Below are 13,161 nucleotides of genomic sequence, written 5' to 3'. Positions count from 1 at the left end.
TTAGTTGTACAGATGCTCATATGAACTATTGAATTTTGAAAGTGTTTAAATTATATAAAATAAATAAATAATAAAAAAAGAAGAATATTACAAAAAAAAAAAACCCATGTTGCGGGTCGAGTACCCACAGCGTCGGGTGTGGGATACCCGACTCGGGTATCGGATTATATCCGACTTAGTGCGGGACGGGTATCGGGACTGCCATTTCGGCCGAAATTGGATGCGGAAACCCGACTCGTCGGATGCGAGTACCCGCGGGTACCCGATTCGACACCCCATTGTAATTATCTGGGTAAGGAAGTAAATATGCCAGAGTTATTTATAAGAGGGTTAGTAGAACCACGAAAGGGGAAAAAGAAAAAAAAGTAGCAGTAAAATTTGAAAAACAAAGCAGAAAGATGGGGAGCGAAGAGGAGAGCGCCGTGAAGGAGCCTTTGGACCTCATTCGTCTCAGCCTCGACGAGCGCATCTACGTCAAGCTCCGCCACGACCGTGAGCTTCGTGGAAGGCTCCATGTCTCTCTCTCTCTCGCCTTTTCTACGATTTTTGTTACTGCTCGATTTCACTTGCACATAATTATATTGTGATAATTGAAAAGCTTTACTAGTGTCATCTTTAATCAACAATTGGAATTTAATTGAAATTAGGTTTGTTATTGGTGGAGGGTTGTTTGCTTGAGCTTAGGGTTTCGGAAAGTTTTGCTGATTATTCCAAGTGCAGATGCTGTGATTTTGAATTCCTCTAATCATTGATTTTATAGCATTGTATGTTCATTAGTTTATTTATCTTTATATGTTAATTATTTATCTTTGTATGTTGTGGAATGTTGACCTCTTAGATCGGTCATTTATTTTTGGCAGTTTAGTTTAGGGATTTCAGTTGATCTGAGAATTAGTGAAAATAGTTTTGGTTATACTCACTTGAATTATTAGATTTTGCTCCGAGCCTCCGACCATATTTCACCGAGATGTGTGTGTACATAGAGAAGGGTCAATTTTTAGAGAAGGGTCAATTTTTAGAGAAGTGGTAGCCTGGAAGTTCTTGTAGTATTCATTTTTTCAAAAGGCCGACTTATTGCCCTCGGTGTTGCTTCTAGGGAACTTGCATTGTACTGATGGAATTTCTGTTTTATTATCTTATATATGTTGATAGGTTATGGTTTATGAATAAGGGGTGTTTCTTAAATGTGACAAAGTTGAGAAATTTAAATATCTTGCTGTGCTTTAAGTTTTTGCTTCTTTTAATTTGTTGTTATGTTTATTTTGCAGGCTTATGACCAGCATTTGAACATGATTCTGGGTGATGTTGAAGAGATTGTTACCACAGTGGAGATTGATGATGAAACATATGAGGAAATTGTCAGGGTATGTTAGTACATTACGATCGTTGAACATTCTGTAATGTCACATGTGATGGCCTGTTTTACTGTTGAGTTAGAGGGTTGATTTTAAGTCGCACATTATGTTTATGTTATTCCACAAGAAATTTTCTGTCCAACAACTAGAAATATGATTTCCCCGTTGGTCCATGACTAGTCTGTTGATTGAATAGTAAAATTACATGTTTTTCATATGCATACAGATATTTTATTTATCGGTTAAGGATAAATTTTAACTATCCCTAGTTTCATTAGGAAAAAAAATGTTCTTAACGGCATTAATGTTTTACTGCCACCAACTTGGACGTGTACATGAGTAGTCTATATTAACCAAAATTTGTTATTGCACTTTGCTTATATGCTTCCAAATAGACATTAGAACTAGATATTGTTTTAATACATAAACTCGATAGCCTACGTGATCCTTCAATTCAGGTTTTACTATTTAGAAAGAGTTCACGCGAGGGCATGTAGAGATTCTGGCTTGTGATAGTTACTGAATTTGCGAGGTTGTAGTGTCCACTGAGAACTAACATCTGTTGTTTCTTGCCTTTGCAGACCACAAGACGTACAGTACCGTTCTTATTTGTGAGAGGAGATGGTGTCATTTTGGTCTCACCTCCACTTAGAACAGCTTGACATCGAAGATACAAAAGGTTTCCATGCCGTTAATTTTTGCACTTCAACAAATTGGGTGGTTTCCATGCTTTTCATCATTTTGGGTCCATTTCTGTTTCTCATTTTTAACTGAGAAACATGATTGGAGGGTAGGATTGTAAACAAACTCGTTGGATATAAAATTATTATGTTTATTTAATTTATGTTTTCTCTACTTTTATAAGTTAATTGAGAGGGATGACATCCGATTAGGCTTGATCATTGGACGTGTTTGATAAGATAGTAATACCAAAAGAGAGAATTATATTTAGACATTCTAATTGTTTGATACTTCCTCCCATAGAAATAAGTCATTTGGTGGGTACGAGTTTTAATGCAGTAAAACAAGAGAGAAGGAGAAAAAGTAGTTGAAATTGTGCAGTGAATGACGGGACACATAAATAATAAAGTACTAAAAGGTAAGAGAAAAAGGTTGTCATAAATGGATATGATATATTTGTATGGGACGGACGAAAAAAGAAATATGACATATTTCTATGGGACAGAAGGAGTATTATATTTAAGTTTTACTCTAAACCGAACATAAGATCATTCCATCTTAATCTTTCCAAAATTTCAAATTTAGTCATATTTATATAACCCACCAATTTGTTAAGTTAAACCAATGTTATTTAATACTATACAAATTTAGATAATATCTTGTCTATTAAATAACAATGAAAAAAAAATCTTATCTCAGAGATACTGACATGAAGCTAGAATTTTTTTTAAATCCTGTTTTATATATTTTCTCATATTCCATCTTTCTCATCAAACGGGTCTGAGTATATCAAATACGGAGTATGATTTCATCAATATAATAATTTATTTTACCGGAAATAAAAAACTGAGTATATTTTAAATATATCCATTTAAATATAAAGTGCGATAACAATCTCGATTCTCGACTATTAACAACAGGGACAGACTCTGCTGGAAGATTACAAAACTACATCCCTGTCAATATTAATACAGTTTGGGATACACAGTTTTCTTTTTTTTCTTTTTCCGAAAGCGATATAAACAATTACAACAGAGAGATGCAACAATTCCACAAAAATACAGGCTGTAATGAGAAGGGGTACAATTATAGTTACAGGTTTGGTTTATCTACGTCTTTGCCTGGAGTAACTCGGTGAGCCAACAAACGACGGCGAGTTCCTGAAGTTTCTGCTGGGAGAATCCATCGACCCTCTAAAAGAAGCATACGCTGCTTTCACTGGTTCTGGCAGAGAGTCCAATGGAAGTGACTCCTCAAAGCAAGCAGTGTTGATCCTTGTCCTCTCAAGCTCGGATTGAAGAAGTTCTGAACTGTACTGTTGGACGAGCGCCTGAGCACACAACAATTTAAATGCAAGTATACGTAAGTATCGTGAAAAAATTGATTAAGCAGAATGGTTTACTTACAGCTACATACATTCAAGCAAAATGCATTACAACAGTGTTTCTATAAAAATGCTTTACCAGAGAGACTACATGTGAATTGAAAATGTTTCTCCTTGTTATGGGACCTAGTTTTCTACCTTTCTGATAGCTACTATCCTATCTCAGAAGCGATAAATTTGATAGTTTTGAGGCCAGCAACTAGAGTCCTCTACCTTGCATAAATATATGGTAACAAAAAGGCGAGCACTAGTTTGTCGTAGCACTCACAATACAACAAAAAGTATAACTTCATAGAAGAGAAGAAAAAAGGATTTTGAGTGTTTTCTCACAATGAGGTCATCAGGGGATGCAGATGATCCCGATTGCCTGTCATCTGCCATTGCATCATCACTTCCACGGGTAGCTCGGCGCTGATGGTTTGGAGTCTCCACAGACTCTGTGACAGTTTCTATAGCCTTCTCTAACAAGGCTCCTTGTAAGGACTTAAGGGACTCTCTTGCATCATTAGTGAAATAGGGATTCAATATGGTCTCAAAATATTCAAGCTGCGGAGAACGGAGAAAATAATCAGCTGATATGTTCACAAAACTTGTGCATCCATGGCACTGAATTTTCAATTTTTATGTCCACACCCTAACTTACTTACTCACCAAACAATTTGTGAAATTATACAAACTAGTTCTAATCATATATCTGTATCTCAAGGCATGATATGATTTTTCAGTATTCAATCCTTACTATGTAAAACGAGAAGGAAAAGCATAACACAAAAATGATAAAACTCTATCCAGTTAAAACTGTAGAGAAGTAGCAGCCCACAAAATTAGCAATGTTTCTGAAGAAACACTGATAGACTTACCTCAAGCATAAGCTGAGAAAAGCCACTTGGATCCAAAGCCCTCAGGTCTCTAGTTTTGTTTTCATTAAACAGACCAAGAAGTATATCGATCAGGCCTTCAACAAGAATTCCGAGAACCTTGTCTAGCAAAGGATTGCAGCCAGCAAAAACCTGCATGAAGAAGAATATCCCACTCTTGAAAAAGGTCAAAGCAAAACTACATAACATATGGTAACTACATGGGACTTATGTTGATGCAAAAATATTCAGTGAAGGATATAAAGAAGTTCAATAAATCAGTGCTTGAATGTACTTGAGTTATATAACAGAGAGGAAAAACAGAATTTTCCCGAGATAAGAAAAAGTACCTCTGCATGTACAGCTACCAAAGTGTGAAGTAGGTCAACAGCAGCATCTCTGACACCCTGCAAATTTTTTATATCATTAATACATAATCTTAAGGTCAAGCAAAGTTAAAAAATTTAAAAAGTATGCAGAAGCCTCACTTTGACAGCAGGTGCCGCTCCCCACTGAACTCCAGCATCCAACAAGTAATTTGTTGCAGCTGCTCTAATCAAATTTGTCTAGGAAAAATAATACAAAAATGATTATGTGAATGAAGCATTATAATGTAGCAGCAAGAAGCTTAAGCCCAATGAACCTGAACATGTAACAGTTCACCACAATAGGATCATACAAAGAGATGTAATTTTTCATCCCAGAAGCACAAGATTTGGGCTGGGAATCAAATATAACCTTGCACATACCAACAATCCTCACCACACACATTCAAATATTCACTGAAAAGAAAATGGAAATCAGATAGAACAGGAAGCAGTAGCCTTATGATAAAAATTCACACAAGAGGTTGCACAGTTGATTAGTTTCAGCTGCGGTAATTTTTAGTTTCAAATGCCAGTAACCTTCGTTTCTTGCTGAAGGATGAGTTTCATAACAATAGGCTTTGATTGCAACTTTATTTGTTTAAAACCGTTAACAGTTAAAGGTCAAACATGCAACTAGCAGTACTATATCAATTCCTATGATGGAAATATCAAAAAAATGTTCCTTAACTGATGAAATGTATCAAGTGCTTCAAGGAACAAAATATACCCATCAAAGTCTGCACCAGCTTCAGTGAGTGGTAATCAGTTGCGGATTTAAGCAACTTAAACATACCCGCAACACTAATTAGATGATATTTTTTATTGACTAAAGATATAACTATTAACTATTGAATTTCAAATATGGAACGAAACTAAGAAAAAGTATACATCTTAAGAGATATCACAATTAACTTCGACAATGAACATTTTGATATGATCCAATGCAAAACACTAAGGTGGAAACATTGTTCACCATTGACCCTATCACCCAGAAAGGTTAACTAAGAAACCACATAGGAAAACTCATCTAGAGTTCAGTTAGCAAACACATAAGGTAAAGGCTGCAATAGGTATCCAAATAATATGATACTTAATTGATAATACACATCAATATGCACTGTAGAAGTCTAACAATATTCCAACCCAACACAATTCCCATACCTTAGCCAGAGTATACTGTTCGATGACCTTCTCTTCAAGACCAGTCAAAGATATAACCAGCTCTTGAATGTCACCATCATCCTCAACTTTACCACTGATTAGAAAAGTAAACTACAGTATGTAAATTCCCAGAAGATATAAAGCAAAGGTTACAAAGCAAGAAAACTTGGGAGAAACATGACATGGGCAAAAGGTAAAGGAGAATGGACACATTAGTTTTTGAGAAAAACCATTTTTTCAGGTAAAGTTTATGGAAAAGTTAAAGTCAACTAGTACGTAAACATTCACCGAGTAAGTATTAGAATTGCACATATATTATGTATTATTTTGCTTTATTATGTACCTGGATAGCCATATATGTTTGTATTTTCCATACAATTCCAGAGAAAGTTCTTCTTTGCAATACCCAATATTGCTCAGGGCCATCAGCAACTTTTGATGTTGGTCAGTAATACTTCCTGGAAGAGGATCATCTGATATTTCCACTGGTTCATGAGAATATCCATTTTGAAAATGCAGGCTTCCAGTGTCCAACTTATTATGTGTAAGCTCAGAGCCAATACGCTCCAAGTGACCTGTTTATTGCATCCACGAAAAAGTAATAGAATACCCAGTCATTATTTTCTCAATCATCTCGGATTAAAACTTAACAGATTCAGCATGAAGTCCATCATTCTTACCAGCAAAATCCAACAAACAGTTCAACAGGGCAAGTCTGACTGACTCTTGAATTTCTTGAAGCTGACCAAAAGCAACTTCAGATTTTGCTGATTCGCTTTGCAAACAACGAAGCATCCTGAAAATTCGATTTGAACAGTTAACAGATAATAATATGAGCCCAAAATTCCCCATAGGATGCAGTTCACATACAAGTATACAACTCTATTAGTTGTTCAAACTATAATACCGCTACTACTCTGACATGTGTTACTATCACACTAAGTTAAAGCATGAGAGGAAACTTTATTGTTAGATGCATCTAGAGAGGTTCCAATGTACTTCTTTGGAGTGGGAAAAAATTGCACTGCCTTTGATTGAGATTTAAAAAGGCCTTCAGACAAAAAAAATCAACTCCAGGTAATTGAAGGCCAGCATAACATAGAATTGAGACAAATTTTTTATTAACACAAAGAAAGAGGCTACAAGACTCCTCCGAAGAACCTGGTGAAGTAGTTGAAGAGTAATCCTACTCTGTCCCCAGATCTCAATATAAAGTAAAAGAGAAAGACAAGGACCAGGACCCAGTTTATGTCCCCAAGAGAAGTTTCACAAATGGGCTGTTGGGTTAATTATTTTAATTTATTTTATTTTATTTATGCTACCTCAAATGAGAGTAAAGGAAATAATTTCCTTTTAATTTCTTTTTTCTACTGATCCACTGCTATTTGCAGTTGTGTCAGGTCTCATTCCAAAACGAATAGAGCTGAAAGATAAAGATGAAAAACTAAATAGTGTTTGATTATTTTTGTTGGTGATCCATGAGTGAGCTGGTGATTTGAGTGGCTAAGCTAATTGTTGGATGTAAATATCTCTGACGGTCTATATGTGATGTGAGTGTGATAGTCAAACCTACAAACTTCTTCTCATGAAATTTACTCCGTCCGTCCCATATAAAATAGCAAGTATTTCCATTTTGTCCATCCCTTTAAATTAGACAATTCTAAATTAGGTAACTTTTGAACAACATATTACCCCTACACATCATTTTATTTACAACTATACCAATAGAATTAACAATTTAATATATTGTGAGCCTCACTATCCACTAAGACTACAGCACATTTTATGGGACGGAGGGAGTATAAAATGTTCAGGCACTACCCTGACTTCTCCACCTTAACTTTTACTCACAAGCATCAAGTTTATATCATCCAACTTTTTTATGCTTGATGCTGATGGCATGCCTAAACCTTTTTCTCTTCTGTTATCCATTCCCCTTTTCTGTTTTAATATTTTCTATCCTTTTCTTGGTTCGGTTGAGATAAATTTAGTTCAAACAGTGGAAATAACAAATTCTATGGAAGCTAAAAAATGAATCTGGATGCTCACTCATTGATTTGATCCATAGCTGAGATCACAATGGCACGGAAAGCCAGAGGCAATGAAGAGATTGAATATGGTGACTTGTGTCTTTCTAAGATAGACACAGGAACCCAAGACTCATCTTTTGATATATCCTCTATTGAACTCCGCATCCAAGAACAAAGCCTGAGTATGTATATTTTTGAGATCTCAAATTCAAGTGTCCTCAGCGCAGAGACTGCAAAAAAGAAAAACTACTCAAAACAATAACTCAAGTACAAGAATTTTGGTAAAAAAAATGAAACCAGGACATAATCCCAGTTCCTTGAGGGTGAATCATACCAGCAATGCCAGGGGCAGATTCTTTTGCTTCAAAAGCTTGGCCAGCCCTGGAGACCTCCTTTACAGCATCATTCATGTGAGAACTGAGGATGTTGTATTCTTCAAGCTCGCGAAATGTGCCAAGGACCTGGCACATAAGAAAATAGCAAGCAGAATTCTTATCCGAAGCAAAAAACTTTTATGTATGCACATAGTAACGTGCATCGAAATCTAATAAGAAGATTTCAAGAAGTGTAGTCATTAGAAGTAACTAAAGTTCAGTAATGCTACTTTTGATGATAGAAATTTAAGGAGCTCCATAAATACAGACCACTTTGCTGATTTCTGGCCTTGGAGTTCTATATCTTCTTTAATTACTTATAAGATTCCTTTTATGCATTACAACAGTTCTAACCACAAGTACAGACCACTTTTGCTGATTTCTGGCCTTGGAATTCTATATCTTCTTTTATTACTGATAAGAGTCCATTTATACATTACGGCAGTTCTGGCATCTAACATGAAATGAAGAAGCCCTTACCTTAGACTCATATGCTGATAGAGTATTGTGTATCATTGCAGCGACCTCATCAAGAGTGTTGTTGCCCACCTCGACTCTATTCACAGAACCACTTGTACTTGTATCAGTAGACACATGGGATGACTGAAGAAGGAAAGATGCATATATTACAACAAGAACTGGCTAAGACCTTAACATTGACTACAACTGGAAAAATAATCCTTGACTAACTGCGTAAAGACCAACAGAAAGGAAAAGGTCTATTTTAGAAAAGATATTGTTATACGTTGATAACAAAACAAAACATCAGATGCATCATTGGCCACCAATAGTCACAGGGCACGTTGTGGTCTGTGTTAGATACTACATAATATTTTAAGATCAGAATTTAACCCAAGGTGTTGCTAGAAATATATATCCCAAGGTGATAGAAGTGAGAAGCATATATCAGAAGACATCTTAAGGAAGTTTTGCGGTAACAGTTGAAGCATAAATCATAATGTGTACTTCCAAGAAATGTACTGACAGAAACTCATTGTTGTGATGTCGCTTATCACGAGAAGAAGCCCTGATACCAGTGAAGTTAAACCAACCTAACATGGCAGATGTGACAACATACCTTTGCAAATTTTCCGCTTGAAACTGAAAGTGCAGCTTTCCAGAAAGCAGGTATATGATGAATAAGCACAGCAGTTAACTGGCGAATATATCTACCCCGAAGAGCATCAAGTTCTGCACTCGTCATTTCTGCTGGGAGTATATCTCCAGCTAGATAGGAATCCATAGCTGACTGGTAGTTGTAAACAAAACATCATTGTAACTGTTTAGTAAACGGACACCAGCTAAATACAAATTTGCTAGCATTCTAACTCTTGCACTTACTGATTGATTCATATCTTGCTGAATTTGCCTCCACTTAGCATCAGAGAGTGCTTTCTCACGAAGCTCATTCTGCATATTTTCCATTCTCACTTCATGAGCTAAAGTGCATCCTTCAAGCAACCCTCTAATCTTATGGTTCTGTGGAACAGGTAACACAAAAGTTCAGCATTAGAAATCTCCAGTTATTAAGAGTGCACTCATGAAAAGCCAAATAAAATGGAGTGGAAGCACAAGAGAACAATAGTTATCTCATTTTCTATCAAGAAAATGTTGCACAAATATCCTGTACACGAAGAACATACGTAAATAACCACCATTACAGAATGAGTAGCAATACATATACATTGAAAAAAAATAAATGGATGGCTACAGTAAGGGCTAGAAACTCCGCACCTGTATATTCAAATAATGCTTTATGGGATCTGAGTCAGGCTCAAGCTCCAGTAAAAGCCGCACAGTATTTTCAAGCTACAGAAACATCAAATTGCCAATCCAAGCAATCAGCCAAAGTACAAACTATAAAATTGGTAGAAATTTGTGCTTAACTGAAAGCTTGGGTGATAAAACAAGCATTAGTTACGGCCCAAAGGAATGCTCGCGCATCTGATTTCAACATGCTAAAAAATACTACATTGAAGCATGCATATAATTCTTGACACATTTTCCTTTTCTTCATATCTTAATACTGAAACAATTTTCTTGTTATGGGAGAAAGATAATATTTCTTCTGATGACATCAAAGAAGACCCAAGGAACCAGATGCCAACATCTATACTAATTCCTCCCATAACATGACAAGTAAAGCATCTGCACAAGCAACCTATATCTAGACTTGTTATCTTGTATATGACAGATCTTACATTTGTTAGATCAATATTTGGATCTTCCATGGTCTTGTAGAGCATGGCTTTGAACTCTTGCATGACTTTTTCAACCTCTTCAAGGACACGTTTGAGAATTCCCACCTGAAAGTTCAATAAGTTCCACACCATACAGAAAGTTAAAGAAGAATCAGCTGACATCCCCAGTCCCATGAAAAATTTTAAGCTGTTTTCTTTGGCGGTTTTAGGACCATCAGAATAAAGAAAGTGAAAGAATGTTCAAAGGATGCCTTTATGAAGTTTATAGAGAAGATACACTTTCACCAAGTTCTTTCATAAAGTTCCAGATCAAGGTAACCAATGAGAGGAGGGTGTACAAAAATTCCATGCATATAAAAAGAAAAAGAGGGACATAAAGCTCAGCTCTGAAATCCAAATTATATATAGACAGTTGCCGGGAGAGAGAACTATAAGAAACCAAACGAAGATAGAAAAAGAACTTGGATTATGATTAACAGTGGGTACTTAATGTGAAAGAAGGAAGACATACATGAGAAGGCAGAACAATTGACTTTGCTTTTCGGTACTCTCTTACAGCCAAATCATATTCACCCTTACTAATGTTACCACGAATTGCACTGGGCAGGTTAAAAAGTGTTCGAAACCTCTGAAGCATTCCTTGGACAGATCTAATCTTCTCCGCTTGAGCCTTGAAAAGTATAATTGATTCAATTAGATGCATTCAAGGATAAAAATTCTTAATGTTCAGTTAACCACTTCAGGATTTGGGTCCTACCTACCTGTCTCTCAAATAGAGGTCCAAAAGCACGCTTAGCTAGTGAACTAACTCCCTTAATACTATTGAACAAGTGAGTTGTTCCAGCACCATCAGGGTCTTCCTCAATCCGTTTCAACTTCGATTCAATATCTGCAACAAACAAAAGCATATTAGAAGTTCAGTGTGTTCACTGAAGAAGTATTCAAAACCATACTGACCATCAATAGTTGTTTTGCAGGAAACAAAGCAATCAAAATTCTCTTTGACCAACTGCTTTCTCTGTTGGGTGCGTCCTTTAAGATCATTCTTTAATGAAAGAGCACCAGCTTCCAGTTCAGCCGCATTAGTATCTAGGTGGACTCGTGATAAAAAAAGTTTTGCATTGAAGTTCTCAGAGTAATAGTTTAATTTTTCTGCAAAACATGCAAATAGGTCTGCCTTTAAATACAATCAACAATATCTCTCTATTCAACCAGAATTTCTGTAAATCAAATCACACAAGTTTAGCAACAGTTACCACCACACCTAATCATGTTTATTACATGGTTACGCGATCTCAAAATCCATAACACCTGTTTTCAGAAGTAATAAAACTGACAATTTAGTTGCTAGATTGGTCCATTTTGAGAATTTTGCCCTTAATCATGTCTATTATTGAAGTCTTTGCCTCTTCCAAAAATGCATATCAGAAACTTTATCAAGTATCCATCCATGTTAAAGAAATCATGATAAGAGTAAATTTACAGTTGTGGTATTCAGCAAAATAAATTTTAGTGGATCCCTTTTCCAGAACTTCTGCCCAATATTTTCTGGTCAGAGAACCAACACAAAGTTGGAGCAACCTCCATAAAAAAGGTTTCCTCCATAAAGAAAGTAGCCTCTGGATATGAGTTGGTAATGATTAAGGCAAGAGGACAACATAATGACATACACTACACAGTATTGAAATACTAGAAGCAAATACCCCGTGCACTTGGATCAAGAGGTTCTACGTCAGTGGTGGAAGTGGCACTTGCTATATTGTCACTGATCAATCTAAACGTCTTGTGGTTAATTAACCTGCCCACATTTGATTATATTAGCAAGCAATCAATAAGAAAGTTAAAGGAGGGAGACAAGTCCAAATTTGATGTTATACCCCAATCCAAGAGGATCCACCCACTCCATGCCCCGGGGAAGCGACTGTATACTTGTTAAATTTTTTGGCTTTTTATCATACTTTGGAAGCACCGGAACTGCTTTCGCATCCCGCATTTCGCGGACTCTCCGAGCCAGCTGATGAATAACTTCGCTCGTATAAGTTGTTTCCAAATATTAGAGTAACATATATTCAGAATACAAACAAATTTGGCATTTCCCTTCTCACTGGCAGTAGCCGCTCAATAACTTTTGCAATCAACATAAATTGAGATAAATAGATTCCTATGGTGTGTGAATTTGTAATTCAGATAGATTGAGGAAAACAAAAAGAAAAACCAGTAAAGTAAACTAACAAACACCATAAATAGTAGTAATGCCCATAAATCTCAGCTTTGAAGTAAAAATCACTTGAATTAACAACTAAATTAATAGCAATTCAGAGTAATAAATGATCCAATTTCGCATGTGCCTGCATCCACAATACCTCTGTTTCATCAACATGCTTCCAGCAACCAGGCTCGTCCCCATCCCACGGCCTGACTTCATCTCTCTTAGCAGGCACGCCGCCGCGATCATCCTCATCTCCGGATGAAATGCTCAGCATCTCCACCTCGGAATCGTCGTCTTCATCCAACGACGGCTTAGTTTGCTTACTGGCCCCCTTCTTCTGATGCTGCGCCCTTGCCGGAGGCTGGACATAGTTGCGCACAGGCTTCGATTTGGACGACGGTGGCTTCTGGTAATTGACATTGCGCTGAGATTGCTCTTTCAGCGCCATCTGCAACAGCTCGTCCTCATCCAAATCGTCTTCGCTCGACATTTTCAGATACAATTGTCGGTGTGTAAATGCTGTGAATACTGTGAAATTAGA

The 13,161-nt window shown here is 36.5% G+C and overlaps 2 protein-coding genes across 3 annotated transcripts; one reads left to right on the top strand and one right to left on the bottom strand.

Moving 5' to 3' along the window:
* The first annotated feature begins 339 nt into the window (after positions 1-339).
* Positions 340-2,195, top strand: LOC125219462 (sm-like protein LSM3A). The gene is made up of 3 exons (XM_048121441.1): positions 340-515; positions 1,269-1,364; positions 1,937-2,195. The coding sequence occupies exons 1-3, from the start codon at positions 399-401 to the stop codon at positions 2,015-2,017; spliced, it is 294 nt and encodes a 97-aa protein (XP_047977398.1). The 5' UTR covers positions 340-398; the 3' UTR covers positions 2,018-2,195.
* A 694-nt stretch (positions 2,196-2,889) lies between these two features.
* LOC125222351 (exocyst complex component SEC5B-like) lies at positions 2,890-13,161 on the bottom strand. 2 transcript variants are annotated; one of them, XM_048124891.1, is made up of 21 exons: positions 12,775-13,161; positions 12,289-12,425; positions 12,115-12,209; positions 11,369-11,563; positions 11,173-11,300; positions 10,923-11,081; positions 10,412-10,516; positions 9,945-10,019; positions 9,552-9,689; positions 9,289-9,459; positions 8,691-8,813; positions 8,171-8,297; positions 7,856-8,066; positions 6,487-6,602; positions 6,150-6,381; positions 5,807-5,900; positions 4,766-4,843; positions 4,628-4,684; positions 4,281-4,430; positions 3,751-3,966; positions 2,890-3,366 (listed from the first exon to the last, which is right to left on the bottom strand). In XM_048124891.1, exons 1-21 carry the CDS (start codon positions 13,108-13,110, stop codon positions 3,142-3,144), a joined length of 3,168 nt encoding a protein of 1,055 aa, XP_047980848.1. In that variant the 5' UTR covers positions 13,111-13,161; the 3' UTR covers positions 2,890-3,141. The 2 variants fall into 2 exon arrangements, with proteins under 2 accessions (XP_047980848.1, XP_047980849.1); XM_048124892.1 differs by lacking the exon at positions 11,369-11,563.

This window comes from Salvia hispanica, chromosome 4 (assembly GCF_023119035.1).
Source record: "Salvia hispanica cultivar TCC Black 2014 chromosome 4, UniMelb_Shisp_WGS_1.0, whole genome shotgun sequence".
NCBI classification, from domain to species: Eukaryota; Viridiplantae; Streptophyta; class Magnoliopsida; order Lamiales; family Lamiaceae; genus Salvia; species Salvia hispanica.
This window is presented reverse-complemented; position numbering and strand designations above follow the sequence as displayed.